The sequence below is a fragment of the Eulemur rufifrons genome, chromosome 30 (genome assembly GCF_041146395.1).
Source record: "Eulemur rufifrons isolate Redbay chromosome 30, OSU_ERuf_1, whole genome shotgun sequence".
Classification (NCBI taxonomy): domain Eukaryota; kingdom Metazoa; phylum Chordata; class Mammalia; order Primates; family Lemuridae; genus Eulemur; species Eulemur rufifrons.
The window spans coordinates 106,517,902-106,533,568 of record NC_091012.1 but is presented as its reverse complement, the minus strand read 5'-3'; the positions used below and the strand labels follow the sequence as shown (position 1 = coordinate 106,533,568).

At 38.9% G+C, this 15,667-nt stretch overlaps 1 protein-coding gene across 1 annotated transcript in view; it reads right to left on the bottom strand.

Moving 5' to 3' along the window:
- The window catches only part of EFHC2 (EF-hand domain containing 2), a 128,680-nt gene that overhangs the window by 63,990 nt on the left and 49,023 nt on the right, over nucleotides 1-15,667 (bottom strand). Inside the window, exons 5-8 of the mRNA XM_069464294.1 lie at nucleotides 12,285-12,536; nucleotides 10,886-10,999; nucleotides 10,395-10,533; nucleotides 4,042-4,207 (exon numbers count right to left, since the gene is read on the bottom strand). Of these exons, the coding sequence (XP_069320395.1) occupies nucleotides 4,042-4,207; nucleotides 10,395-10,533; nucleotides 10,886-10,999; nucleotides 12,285-12,536 (671 nt within the window). The remainder of the gene's footprint in view (nucleotides 1-4,041; nucleotides 4,208-10,394; nucleotides 10,534-10,885; nucleotides 11,000-12,284; nucleotides 12,537-15,667) is intronic.

Sequence of the window (15,667 nt, the reverse complement as noted above, 5' to 3'; positions counted from 1 at the left end):
TTTTAATATGTAAATCAGTTCAAGTCACTTCTCTGCTCAAATCTCCCAATGGCCCTTTATCATTCAAAGTCAAAAGCATCCTTATAGGGTGGGTGAGGTGGCTCATGCCTATAATCTTAGCACTTTGGGAGGTGGGAGGCTTAGGCAGAAAGATCACTTGAGGCCAGGAGTTTGAGACAAGCCTGGAAAACACAGTGAGACTCTGTCTCTACAAAATAAAATAATAATTAAAAAAGTAACTAGGCATGGCGGCATGTACACGTAGACTTAGCTGAGGCTAGGAAGATCACTTGAGCTCAGGAGTTTGAGGTTGCAGAAAGCTATGATTGCACCACTGCACTCTAGCCTGGATGACAGAGCAAGACCATGGTCTCTGAAAACAAAAGAAAAAGTGTTCTTATAATGGTCTACGAGGTCCTATGTGATCTGATCCCCCATTCCCTCTCTCATCTCATCTCTGTGTGCTCTGCCTTTTGCTCATCTACTTCATCATGCTGGCCTCCTGGATTGTTCTTGCACATCCAAGCATGCTTCTTGCTTAGGGCCTTTACACTGACTGTTCCTTTTGCCTGGAGCACATTTCCTCTCCTCAGTAAGATCCACCCAGACCATACTATTTAAAATTGTGACTGGGGGTTTTCCTTAGCCCCACACTCCCAGTTCCCCTTTATTCTTTTCATAGCAACTTAATACCTTCTTTATTTTTTCCATGGCACTTACACCTTTTGTATACTACATAATTTACTTACATATTATATTTATTGTTTACTGTCTACCTCCCACAACTAGAACGTAAGTTCTGTGAGGGCAGCACTTCGTGTCTGTTTTGTTCACTGACATATCCTAAGCACCTATATCAGTGCTTGGCACACAGCAGGAACTCAGGAAACATTTGTTCACTAAGAAAATGAATGGCTCATCTGGGGCTCTATACCGACTTAAAACCTCAAAAATAGCTGCAGCTATAGAGTCTTGCAGTTGGAAGACACATGAAAGCTTACTTTTATTGATGGGGAAAAATTTTAAAAGAGGGAAAAAAATGACTAATGGGGACAGCAGATGGACAATATCTGAAACAAGTCAGAGATTACAATTAAATCATGAATTTTTGGATTCTATATGGTTATGAATAGCATAAGCCAGGGATAATAACCTTCCCAGTGTGAAGTAATCTGTCTCTTCTTTCCATCATTAAGAACTGGATGAGTGAAGGTTTATTCTATTTACTCACTTATTCATCCATTCCTGCTCTTATTGGACAAAATATTTATTGAGCCCCAAGTATGTTGCCAGCACTGTTCTAACTCTCAGGGAAGCAATAAAACTAGTCCCTGCCCTTAAGGAGTTCTTGGTCTAAGGAGACTCCACAAATTACATAAACCAGTAATTACCATGCTCTGCGACAAGTACAGGTTCTGTGGCAAGAAAGGTGAACTCCAGAAGCCAGATTTCTCTGGGTTCAGATCCTAGTTCAACTAAAAATTAGCTGTGTGAGCTCAGGCAAGTTGCACAGCTTCTTTGAGCCTCAGTTTTCTAATGTTAAGAATGGGTGCAATAATATTATCTACTTTCCAAGGTTGTTTTGATGGAGATCAAATACTGTAAAGTAGTTGGTACACAGTTACCACTAATTGTTTATTAGCAGTAGTAATATTATTATTAGAGGTATAATCATCAGAGTATTGTGGGCACACAGAATGAAGTAACTAATTTTAGCCTGGTGCAGCAAAAAAGACATTATTCTGGTTCATCCAAGTCATACTAGATAATTTGCCCAGCAGGCCACCATAATGACATCTACCCAGGCAATAAAGAAGGTCTTCATGTCCATCAAAAACCTCATATGCTTTAATTTGAAACTACTAATACTTCCTCTAACAACTCACAGTAGATCAACATCAACCTCATAACAACTATAGCACCCAATACATTTTTAATAGCAATATATATAATTGATATATACCATGTACGAATTCATGTCTCTATTCACAGTGTATTTATATTAAGAAACTTTTTTGTATGCTTTGTGAGAGCATCTTCCTTAGGTTCTCACAGTTTTAAAACCTTGGGTTATTCAAACTCATGTGCAAGTCTCCAGCTGAATTGTGCAAGTTACTATGGAAACACGGTCACTGTGTAGGAGGAGCTTGAGGGAAGTGTATGTATTCCTGGCACAGAATGAGCAGTGGACAGAAAGAATGAAATTAGAGACATTTGTGCCTATATCATCGTCCTCCAGCCACAACAGCATGACAAGAACATGGAATACTGTCTATAGTCAGTGTTCTGTGGGCAAGTTTACACAGTGTAGACAGAAAGAAAGACTAAGTCAACTACCCACAAAGAACTGTTTTCCCCTGGGTTCCAGAAGCAACACCCTGGATAATATTTCATCTTGTTTACTTGTAAGAAAAACTCACTCTCCTTTTACAATAGGAACATTCTTCCTGCCCACCTCCTTCGGGTGGCTGCACTTAAAAACAGCAGTTAGTGAAAAGCATCCATCAAAAGTCCTACCCTGGAACCTCACCGTAAACACTGTTCTTCCCAAGGGAGGATGAAGTGTAAGTTGATGTCCCTCTTGTGTGATCAAAATCAGTGGTTCTCAAACACTGATGTGCCTCAGAATCCCATGGAGGGCTTGAGAAAACAGAATGTTGGGACCTAATCCCCAGAGTTTCTGTCTCAGTCCGTCTGGGGGGAGGCACAAGAATGAGCATTTCTAACAAGTGCAGGACCACACTTGGAGTAGCATCAATTCTAAAATTAAAAATAAAACACTAAAGTGCTTAAAAGTAGAAGATTATTTCTTGAAAGACAAAGGACATCATATCATGGCAAAGGCAGACTTTTAGACATTCTATACAATTCTTACTAATAGATTTTCACCCTTGTTACAGAAATAGCACAACTATTGCTCTCTCTCTTCAAATGTTCTCCAACACCATCTGACACCATTCAATTTTATCAAATTCAGGATGCCATCTTTTTCTTTTCCTTCTCCTAGTTACTACATGTTCCCTTTATCATTTTTCTCTCCAGGATCTCTCTACCCATCATCTGCCTCACACAGGACTGCAATTTTTAGCCTGCATCCTATTCAAGCATCTGGAATATTTCCCCACCACTTTTCCCCCAACTTCTTTCTCTAGGGCCTGCTCTCCTTGCAGAAGCAAAAAGTAGCCATGGGCACTGCTTGCATTCTATATGCATGACTCGGGAGCAGATTTTTCCTCATGTGTATTAGGAATACTTTTGAAAGACCATCGTTTAAAATTATATTCAGCCATGTGAGAAATCTATGGTTACTGAACTCAAAACAACCTCCCAAGTGAAAACAACAACATTAATCACCAAATAATATTTTGAAAAACACTTATAAATCATTGAACTCTCTATATCAGGGGTTGGCCAACCATAGTTGGTAGGCCAAACCCAGCTGGCCACCTGTTCTTGTATGGCCTTTGAGCTATGAATGGTTTTTACATTTTTAAATGGTTGGAAAAAATCAAAAGAAGAATAATATTTTGTGATATGTAAAAATTATGTGGAATTCAAATGTCAGTGTCCATAAAAAAAGTTTTATTGGTGCACAGTCACACATTTGTTTATGTTCTGTTTATGGCTGCTTTCATGCTACAACAGCACATCTGAGTGGTTGTGACAGATACCGTATGGCCCACAAAGCCAAAAACACTTACCATCTGACCCTTTAATAAAAAGCTTACTGGCCTCTACTCTATATCATTTCCTAGGGACCACCTTCAGGAGACAGATAGACAGATAGGTAGATCTGGAAAAGTGACATAGATTGGGGATAATATAACTTTAGGGGCCTCCAGATGACACATTAAAATAAGCACTCAAGTAAGAACCTTCAATACTTGCATGTTAACCAACTTCATTAAAAAGCTATAATAACGTCTCTCTGGACTTGAAATTAGATGAGTTGCATGACATCTGTTTCATCATGAGAACTATGTTATAAACCCCAAATGCATTTGGGAAAGATTGGACCAAAATCATGGTTCCCTCAAGCACCTGTCTTTCTCCATCAACTTCTTGAAGTTCTTCTTAAGCGGTGTGGGCATGAGGCCTATGCAGGAGCTCAGAGAATCCTCTTCAGAACCAAAGCCAGTGTAAGGTGGAAATTTCCTTTCTATTTTTGGAGGGGGAGGAGCCTTGCATGAAATCGAGGTAAAGTTCTCTGTAACAAAACAAGGCAAACAAAACATCAATATTTTTTTTTGCCCTGATTAGGGCTGTTTTGAAAGGTTTGTTATGTTTTCAAGATGAACATGGAAAGCTTTGTAGACTATTTTAAACTCTTTCAAACAAAACACAGCAAAATCCTGTGAGAGTAGGTTTCAATCATGTTTACAAAAACCACAGAACTCACTTAATAATTGCCATTGGTTCAAACAGGGGAAAAAAAGGAATCTGTCAAATAAGTAAACATTTATCATTTGTCATCACATCTCTATTTCTGAATATTTTTTGTTCTTCCCTATTTTTCCAATAATATGAAAATTCAAACTTTAAACTTTATGCCACCCATTCCACATTTTAACCAGTAATTTAGCCCTCTCCTATCTCAGTCAACACTCACTAATAAAATGCTTTTCCAAACAGGACTGACTCTTGACTATTCACCTTCACCCTTCCCCATCCACCATCTCCCCGCCCTCTACAGCGCTCACTTTTTGAGTTTTCTTCCTTACCTCCAACTTAACTCCAGGTCATGCCACGTCACTATCTAGTTCAAAAACAAACCCCCAAACAAAACTTCCTTCTTCTCACCAGCCACTGCTGCAGGTCGTTCTTGTTTTTGCCCAAGGAAAGATTACAATCCTACTCAAATGCGATGAAGCAAACAAATGAAACAAAACCAAAAAAATAAACACAAACTTTTAAAATAGCCAACTGCCTGCTCTCTCAAAGGGAGTGCTAAGTGGTAAATGCTGTTGATTTTATCTATTTACTTATCATCTGTGAGGAAGGAGAGATGGAGAGAGAGCTGGGGACATATTTGTAATAACCCAGGAGTTTTTAGGTACTCATTTGCAAGGCTGTGCAATCTCTGAGAAGCACCTGTGCTCCCCAGAGCAAATAACATGTTGACCTGATCTATCCAAGTCACTGTGTTGCCCCCAGCACAAATGGCAAAGAAGATGCCAGGATCTTTCTTAAAACAGAACAACAACAACAAAAAAAAAAAACCCACAAAAAATCCCTACAGAATCCACCTTCTACTTCTCCAAGCTTGAGTATAACATAGGTGTTAGCATTTGTGAATGAAAGGAGTTTCACATAAGCAAAGAAGTCCTTTCCATTGCTAAAGTTCTAACAGAAGGAAGAGCACAAATTTTAATGCACACCTCCGTAAGAGAAAATGTGTATCAATTTGCCATCCAAGACAACCTAACTCTTAACATTAAGGTGGTTTCTTTTCTTTTCTTTTTTTGGGGGGGTTGGGAGGCCATTTCTAACTCTGATTTGAAAACATTTTCAGCTTTCACATTTCCTTAGACTTCCTAGCAGCCTTTGTGTGAAATTTCCCCAAGCATAATCCCCAAAAGAGTATTGTTCTATTCTAAGAGAAACTGCTCATGGCAGCCATGTTGACAAAGAGAACACCATCAAATATTTCTCACTGGCTCAGTGAAGGCAGGCAGCCAGTATGCTGATACAGAAGTGACTTGTGAGCCTCTCCTATTGCTATTTTTGTGGTGATTAAAGATAAGTCTTGGAAATAAAGAGGAAAGTTCAAATCTTGGAATTAAGCAGAATTGCAGTAGGGTCTATCATTGCCAACCACTATATCAAACACACCACTGTCTGGTACCTTCATTACAGGAACAGCAGCATAGCCATGGCAGGAGAGTTCCATGTGATTATTAGAAAATTGGGGCAGGAGCAGTTTCTTACAACAGGGGACATGTATATACAACTCTACATACCAATCTGAGAAGTCTAACCAAAAGAGGACACGTATTGAATCGCAAAGTAATTGAGAATGCATTCTACACCTCCCCCCGCCCAAAGTATAGGTTTTATAACACAGTGTTGTTTCCTCAACCACATAATTTTTACAACAGATTTAAGTAACAAAAGAACCAATTTAGAGCTTTCCTCTGCACCCACAGTGCCATCTAGTGTATAAAAGCTGAGAACTGTTCCCCTCCATCATGCCCAACTTTTACAACACCACATACATCTTCCTGGAAACCCTAGCTCAAGATCCAACTTTAAATCACATTTCTCTGGGTAATTCGCATACATTCAAAAAGCTTTGGACTCGCACCTGAATGACAAGTTTCCTGACTTTGGCTTTCCATTATCCCATTTTCCTGCATGTTTCAGGTATTCAGAAATATTTGTTGAATAAATGAAAAAGGATACATTTTTGTACAAAGCATCTTCCCCAAATGTCTTCTTAAACTGGCTCTCTGTGAGATCCTGAAACGTATCTGTCTTTCAAATGGTCTATTTTCTCTAATTCCAAGTAACTTGTAAAAACACATATATTAAATGCCTATCCGTGGTTGACTAGATTCCAACAAATTGGCAGAGAGAAGATGTATCTTTAAAAGGAGTCTTAATGCTCCTTCATGGTGATTTTCTATTCACCATCTCAGTTGGAAGCACTACTGGGAAAAGCCTTCAATTACCTCCAAGTTCATCTGTTCTGTTCTAGAACCTAAAGATGGATCCAGGTTTGGGGAGGCCTAAAGCTTATATAATTTGGGCAAAGCTCTTCAAGACAAAGAATGCCAAATTATTAAGACAAAATTAGACTAAGGCTTTGGTCTGGGGCCCCTACAAAGGAAGAACCCGAAAGATTAAGCTTCATTAGCTTCAAGGTAAATCCACCTCTGGTTGTACTCAATACCCAGGCCAAATGATTTCAGTGAAACCGAAATTAGTGAATCACATAATGTTAGAGCTATAAAATCCTTAGGAATCCTCTAATCTTCAACCATATTCACTTTATAGGAGAGGTAAAAGAAGCAAAATTGTTAGGTCCATCAAAGCCATATGGTGAGACCAGAAGCCAATTCTATTGTGTTGCTGCAACTCAGGGTGGCCAATTTGTTCAAATGATCATTAAACTATCGTCTTGGATGTCCTACTGCATCTAGCATCAAAAGTTCAGAGATGGCCAGAAATGACTCCACAAAATTAAAGATGCTTTAAGATTTTTGTTCAACCTTAACCTAAGTACAACCTAATAAGTGTTCAAAAGCAATGGGAATGAATGGTCTAGTTACTAGTTTGGTTATCCCAGCCCCTACGAATCAATGATAAGAATGTTCTGTAAACAAAGAAATAATAACCCAAGGCAGAAATTTCTAGGTAAGAACAGTTTGCATTCAAATCCCTGCCCCTTTAGTGAAAGAAACACCTGCTGGAGGCCCTGGAGCCATTTCCAACCTTCATACTATAGGAAAGACCGACAGACCTCCATCTGCCAGTTCATGTTCATTCACATAAAATAATGAGGGCATGACATGCTACAGCCCAGCAGGCAAGCCAGGGCCAGTGGGATGGCAAAGCTGCCTGATGGAGGGGTCACACTGCACTGTTATATGGAAGAAATCTGTGGAATCACCTTCTCCTTAGAATCCTTAAAGGCATAAAAGAATCTCATCTTTTTAAGAGACTAGGTTTTACACAGGGGCTCAAATGTCTCTTGGAATTCTATCAAGCCCTCCACTTCTACATAAATATTATAGAAAGATTATCCATGTACCATTCTTGGGACTATAGCCAACCCTTTCTCTTAGTCTGCCATTTTTTCTCCCCAAAAATATGCTGGGGTGTCATTAGGTAGGTGAAGGTACTAAAGCACCAAGGCTGCATACTGCATTAGAAATCTCTCCCTGGCTTCCTGCTAGAGAAGTCCCCAGTTGTGGTGGTGTCATTTGTTAGCTCCTTCCTGTGTGCTGCACAGTGGAGACGTCCAGGTTTTTGACTGACCACAGTTATTGACAAGGGAGAAAATGTGACCACAATTATTGGCAGAACTGCAATTATTGATGAGACTTTGTCTGGGTTTGGGCTTCAAAGATATCAAAACATAATGCATAAAATTTAGTCTTACGAATTTTTAGGACCAAATTATAAACAAAATTAAAATGCCAGAAATAACTCTATCTAAATAACATTAAGTATATTAATTTAACCTTACCAAAAAAAATCAGGAAAAGCAAATGTAAAGATCAGAGAATACAGATTCACTCCCCTCCACCTCATCATAGATATTATATAATTTCTAGTCTTTAGTTACCTTAAGTACACTGTTGTAACTCAAGCAATATTGTGTAATAATAGTGTCTGTTAAACAGGATATTTTAACATATGTTATGAGAAATAAAAAAAGTCAGTGTCACTATGAAATGCATCATAATTTTGTATTTCCATAATTCTCTGTTTAAATGCATAATGCTCACGTTATATTAGCTTTAAAGGTACAGGCTGCTTTTTACACATAACATAATAAGTCTGTAGAGTGAACAAAAGAAGTGAACAGAAAGAAATTAAGCACTAGGGCTCAATTAAAATGGACCATAGGACATTTGAAGCTAATGCATTTACCCAGGACAGCTAGATTTGGCACACACCAGGGAATGCACGTTGCCTTGGAAAATCTTCTGTGGAAGCCACGAAGACACCGTACCAAGTCTCTCCAGTATGAAATTCATTTTCCCAAATGCGACTTTCATATTCTCAAAATCAAGCTAACAGACAAACATCAACCAAAAGTTGAACTTTATGTTTAAGGAATCATATAATTCTTTGGAACCTTCACCATACCCTTTATCTCAAGGTAATCTTGTAATCTTTCACCACATCCTTTATATTAAGGTAATCTTCAGGTGTAAGTTACAGTTTTCAGTGACCCATTTTTTACATAATTTTTTTTCAAATTTTCAGTCTACACTGAAGACGTATTGATTCTAAACAGGTATCTACATTTATTAAAGGCCAAATTCTTCTGCCCCACAGCCTAAAGGCCACTAGCAGCTTCTCTATAGCAGCTGCCACCTGCATATTCCTGCTGCCTCTTATCAACAGCCCCCAAAGCAAATATGCTCAACTGTGTCCACTAAAGGGAACCAATTTTGGACAATAAAAAAGAAGAGGCCACCAATTTGGGCCCTATAGGGCTCACACATTCTGACTATCTGACATGCAGATGCAGTGGAACAAATTCCCTTAATGAATCTAAGAATGCAGCTGAAAGTCTTTCTTATTCTAACCCATTTGTGTGCTTTGTGTGCCTTCTCTCACAATATAAAGACGCCCAGGAGGCCAGAAATGCTACACAGTGGGGATACCAAGACACCTATGTCTTATGAATGGGCCTCATCTCATTCTAGAGACAAAGTACCTTGTCTTTTAAGAAGCTGTGGTTGCTTCTGGCTTCCATCTCACCCCTCCGCAGAAGTGTGTTGATGTGAATACACCAAGGTTCAGAGAGATGTATAGGACTAAACACCCCCAAACCCAGCTATAAGCTTCAGTGTGGGAGGCCAGCAACTCCCATCCACTCTTAGCAGCAGCAGGTACCTGGAGTCTCAGGTAGAAGGCCTAGGAGTTGGCTGGCAGGTCCTCAGGTGACTGTAAGTGGAAGTTTAACAAATGAGGGTTTGTGTTTTAGGTTTCACATCACATCCTCTGCCTGCTTCCAGGACTCTCACAACACGGTGTCACCTGCTATCCGTCTTAGCTCTCCTTACAGCCGAGAAACCCTTACACAACTCTGTCTCTCCTAAGTCTACTGCAATGACCTACATATAGTGGGTACCTAATAAATCAGTGGTTTGCATTCTGAACTGAATTAACCTGATCAGAATGGAATTGATAGCTAAGAAGAGAGAAGCTGGACACCTGGTTGAGCCTTACCAGAAAAGGTAGAGCAAACTGGCGGACAAGAATTCCCTAGAGAACTCAAATAAGTATATCTGTTGTGATAAGCAAGAATTAAGTGAAGAGAAAAACATTGAGATTTCCATTTCAGCTGCTCAACCAAAACATTTACCCCATATTGTAGTAAGGCAGGGGACAAGGGAAAATGCAAGTCCCCGGCATCAGGCAGACAAGTGCAAATCTTGGTTCCACCTTTGCTCACTGCATGACCTCGGACAAATGAGCCCCTTTTAAGCCTCAGTTTCTTTAACTTAGTTTCTTCTTAAAATGGGGGTAATGAGCCTACCCACAGAGAATTGTTGTTAGGAATATATAAACAACAAATGCCTGGAAGATAGCAAAGGCAAAATAAATGGTAGCTATTACGGGCCTAGCATTTGAAACCTCAAAGTAAAATCTTAACTGGGGAACAAAGACTCTAAGTTTTTAAATAATTTCTAATTGACATATGTATCACTTACCTACTCCATATTTAGTCCTATAATAAGACTTCGTAAATTCATCACAGTCACAAAGGAGCACTTTCCTTCCCCACACATTGATGGTGGTGCCTATGGCCAGGTCAGTATCTTTGTAAAAGTCTTGCTCTAATTTTTCTGGCTAGTAAAAACAAAGGAAGATAGCATTGGCACCATGGACCCTCCAAAGAACTAGGCACCCCTTCCCAGAGAAAAAAAGAAATTAAAAAAAAACTTCAATTATATCATTTATAGCTAAATTTTTAAAATCAGATCAAAAGGCAATCAGTCATTAATATTCTAAAGCATTATTTTAGCACTGCAGTGCTTATAAATAGCAATGCATTTAAGCATGTTTATTATTGATGAATAGCAGTATAATACATACATTTATCGATTTCATTCATAATCTCCTAAGAATATGTAACTTGCCCCACTATTCAGGTTCCAGAGAAATCACATTGGAAATGGTAATAAAACATGAGGTTCCTTACCTTGTATTTATCCAACAGGAAGCCAATCACTCCAGTCTCTGTCAAGCCACAGTACACATTAAGAACTGTTCGATCTGTTATCTGGCCTGGTTGATAGACTCCAGGTGGGCCATACTGGAAGACAAAGTCAAAACAGTGTAGTAGGACTTAATCCATTGTCTTTCTCACTGTAACCCCAGAGCTGGCATTCAGTTGGCACTCGATAAATATTTGTTGAATGAATTAATAAAGTGAAGCAATTGATGTCAAAGCACATTACAAATGTCAGGTGTGCCATTATTTTATATTTAGCCTATTTTTCAAAATCATCCTAAAAACAGGTTTCACTGGCACCTCCTGGCTGCCTGCTATGCATATCCAGAGCTCCCTCTGGGACAAATTCTGCTCCCTTGCCTCTAAGCAGCAGGGCTTCTGGCAGTGGGCTCAGAGAATCTGGGAAAGCCTCCTGTGAGGACCGAATGGCCAGCAGTTGTTTGCATCAGAAATGAGGGTTATGGTAACCTTTTCAGGAGCACTAAGAATTAAAAGATACTTTATTCAAATAAGAAATAAAAAATAACATAGAGCTTTCAAAAAGACCTTTATATTTTCATGTGTCTTTATATGTGTTTACAGGTCCTTAGACAGTGTTTTTTACTATATTGTCAAATTTTAGAAATGGGGAAATAAGCTCAGACAGGTTAAGTGACTTGCCCAAGGTCGCACAGCCATAAAGGGGCAGACCAACAATTTTAATCCAGGTCTTCTGTCTCTGTTCTGTTTCTGCTGCACCCAAGTCACATTAGCTCTCAAATGGCCATAAATATTTGTAGAAATCAGTCTGACAACTCTTTTTAATAGTAAATAATATGAAAAAGCCATCATTGGCACTAGCTAGCGGCTAGGTGGTGACTAGTTGCTACACTCAGAAGAGTACCCCATGCATAAACTTGTGTGTGTATGTTTGTGCGTGCACATGTGCATACACACGTGGGTGCATGTATATGTGTGTATGTGTATTCATAACCCAGACCAACATCATGGGCTCTCCTCAGTAGGCTACAGGCGTGATACACCAGTGCTCCATCTAAGGCCATGAGTAATTCTTTTACTAGGGAGTCATTTACTTTCATAAGACTGATTGTGAACTCAATGATGAATAGGTACTTTCTCTTACATTTTGATTTTTTCCCTTTACTTGCCTTAAGTTCAGAATGTTGCAACTCTAATTTATCATATTCTCTGTATTACTTTCACAGATGTATATTAATAGAGAATACAAAATGGAAGTTTTCTAAATACTTGCACTAGTATATGGTAACTGTCATCACATAGTCGTAACACACCACATTCCAAACAGTGACTCAAGTCTCTTGGCCCACAAGCAAACTTGGAAAGTGGTTCTGTGGCCACTGCTCACCTTGGGTAGCTTACACTTCCGGAGGAATAGTGACATAGCATCCCGGCCCGAGTTGTGTGGCAACAGTTCTTTGATTTCAATAGTGTCATCAGCCAAGAAATAATGCAGGATGAGTTCTCTACGGTCCCCAAACAATGAGACTGAATCATCCCACAGGCAGAAGAAACGCAAAACCTTCCCATCATATTCGAGGAACTGTTTCAGTGTGTCAAAGGGCTCATAGGGACGTAAGGGCTCTGTGCACTCCAGCGTCTGCAAATGGAGAAAATGTCAATAATAGTCGTAGGTTTTGCATAATCATTTTTGGGATGCACGCAATTAAATGACAAATACATAAAAAATATGTTTTCTATAGACTATTCTGTTATATTTTAACAAATTTGAACTGACTATGACATATATACATATGCATCTATAACCAGTTTTAACCTTAAGAATACAAACAAGTATTAAGAAGCTTTTCATATTAAACATTATTTTAATACACTATATTATTTTTGAAAACTTAATTTTCTCAAAGACTTAAAACTCTCGTTTAAGAACCGATAAAACTAATCTCTGATGACAGAAATCAGAACAATAATTGCCTCTGGGCAAGTGATGTGACCGGAAAGAGGAACAAAGGAACTTTCTGGGGCAATGGAAATATTCTACATCTTGATTTTTGTGTTGGTTACTCAACCGCATACATTTTACAAAACTAGTTGATCTGTACACTTAAGACTTGTGCATTTGACTCTATTTTACTTCATGTTAATTATAGCTCAACCAAAAAAATCATTTGTCTTTTCACTAGAAATTCACATCTGCATATCCTTCTTGCTCATTCAATAATTTTTGCGAAGGTAAAAGGGAAGAAATATATTCACAGTTTTATTTTGCTCAAAAATCTTTAGATATCAAGGCTATAAAGCCCAGTGGAAACAGGAGCATGGTAAATGGAGAACTTCCAATCCACACAGAGACCCTGCCTTGGCTGTCCTCTGATCCAGGAACCACTAGCTCCTCAGTCTTCTTGGTGCAACTCCTCCTTCTGTTTGCATGTTCTCAGCCCTGTCTTGGAGCAAAACTGGCCCCATTCTATCTGACGTAGCCAAATAGGATTGTTATATAAGGAAGTGTTCATTGGCAAGGGAGATGTTGTCCCAAATCAGGTTATGCAATCTTTTTGTGAATTCCTGAAATTTCTTATCTGTCCAGGGCAGTCTAGGTGCAGTTTTATCCCAAGACAGCGGGGAGACATGATGGCTTTCCATAGGCTCTGAAGTCTTATCCTTGATATTTTAAATGAAATTATGGGACTTCTATATCAATCGATTGAAAAATGTTCCTTTAGTATTATAAGGCCTCTAAGAAATGCATTATTGATTATATACCATTGGGGCTCTTTTCAGTTTAAGTTAAATTGTTTAATTTTAGCTTTACAGTTCAAGGCAGCAAACACTGAAGAATTAAATGCATAAAATTCAACATAAAAGCCTCTTATTAAGTTCCTAATTTTCCAAGGATTTCTATATTTATTGAAGAATTTTCTCCCCGAGGGAATAAATGCTAAAATGATTCTCCCAATCTGAAGGAAATTATTTAAAACATTTCTTAGCTGTTCTTGGTATTTACTCCCAATTCCTGGCACAAAAGATCTTTTTCTTTACAAATCTATGAAATCCCACAGTGCTCTATGCGATTTCATATAATGCATCATCATTCACAATCACTATCATATAATACCAACTGTTAGTGAATGAGTGTAGCCATATGCAAAGGGTGGTAATTCATTTGGATCCATTTCCTTCAGGTTCTCTCTGCTTGTTTTAAAGACTTTTTATTTACCTAGACTCTTTCGCCCAGGGCACTGGGAAAAAATAAAAATGAACGCAAACCAAAAAATCTCTTTGTACACTAGTACACAGGCATTTCACCTCAGATATTCCAGGATCAACAATATATATATTTCTCTAGAAGACTGTATGCCTACAACATTAAAGAATAATTCTGCTGGGGCTAGGAGGCAGGAAGAGATGAATGATCCTACATGTGGCTTTTAACAAGAGATCAAAGCAGAATCAAAGGAGAATTTTATTCTAAATTTTATGTTATTGTTCTGCAAGGAAGTGAATTACAAGTTTTAAAAAGAATAAAAAAAACAGACAAAACTAATCTATGGGGATGGAAATGAGAACAGTGGTTGTCCTTGGGCAGGGAGAAGAAATGATTAGAAAAATGCATGAGAGACTTTGTTGGGAGGGGAGGATGGAAATGTTCTATAACTTGATTCAAGGGTAGGTTATAAGGGTACAATATTTGCTAAGACTCATCCAACTGTACACTTAATTTCTGTGTATTTTCCTGTGTGTAATCATACTTCAATAAAAAAAAGAAAAGGGATGCCAGGTATGGTGGCTCATGTCTGTAATCGCAGCACTTTGGGAGGCCAAGACAGGAGGATCGCTTGAGGCCAGCCTGGGCAACTTAGCAAGACTCCATCTCTACAAAGTATTCTTTAAAACATTAAGCAGGCATGGTGGCACAGGCCTGCAGTCCCAGCTACTTAGGAGGCTAAGGCAGGAAGACTGCTTGAGCCTAGGAATTAGAGGTTGCAGTGACATACGATTGGGCCACTGCACTCCAGCCTGGGCAACAAAGCAAGACCCTGTCTCTAAAAGAAAAAAAATTAAGCAAATGACAATGAGGGTAAGATTCAAAAGATTTGCATTCTAATCCCAGCAAAGAGACTGGCTGGGTGCTTTTGGGTGGGTGTTCAGATTCTTCCTCTAGACAACAAAATTTGGGCCAAGGGATTATTAAAAAAAAAAAAACTTTAGAAAGACAACAATAATACTAGTAATACTGAGTCTTTATTCTTTACACTAACTGGAGTCAAACCTTGAAGACAAGCATCCTTTCCTAATGGGGGTACCATCAGAATCATGGCCCTATTTACTCTTGTAGAACATCTCGGCATCCAGTGCCACCATAAGAGCTGGGAGTCCTTAGGAGGAATAAAAAAGGTGTACCCAAGCCTTGATTCACTAAATCAGTACTATAGAAGCAAAGATTTTCTAAGCTGGAGGAAGGCAACTGAAATGAGAAAAGACAATTAAGTGTGGGTACAACTCATACACTGTTAGTGACCACAAAGCCAATAGTGACTGAGTGCCTAGACTGTGTCACAGCTGAGCAGTTCACTGAAGACTCCTACTCCCTGGAAGGGAGACTCTCTGTGGAGGGAATTGGGAGGAGGTGACGAGAGAGTCATTCCTTCCCTTAGGCCAACACTCAGCCCGAAGGAGAACAGGACAACTCACATAAATATGGCCCTAAAAGCTCTTTTACATCTGTATCAGGAGCACAAATACCTTTTACTGACTCTCCAAAGGGATTCT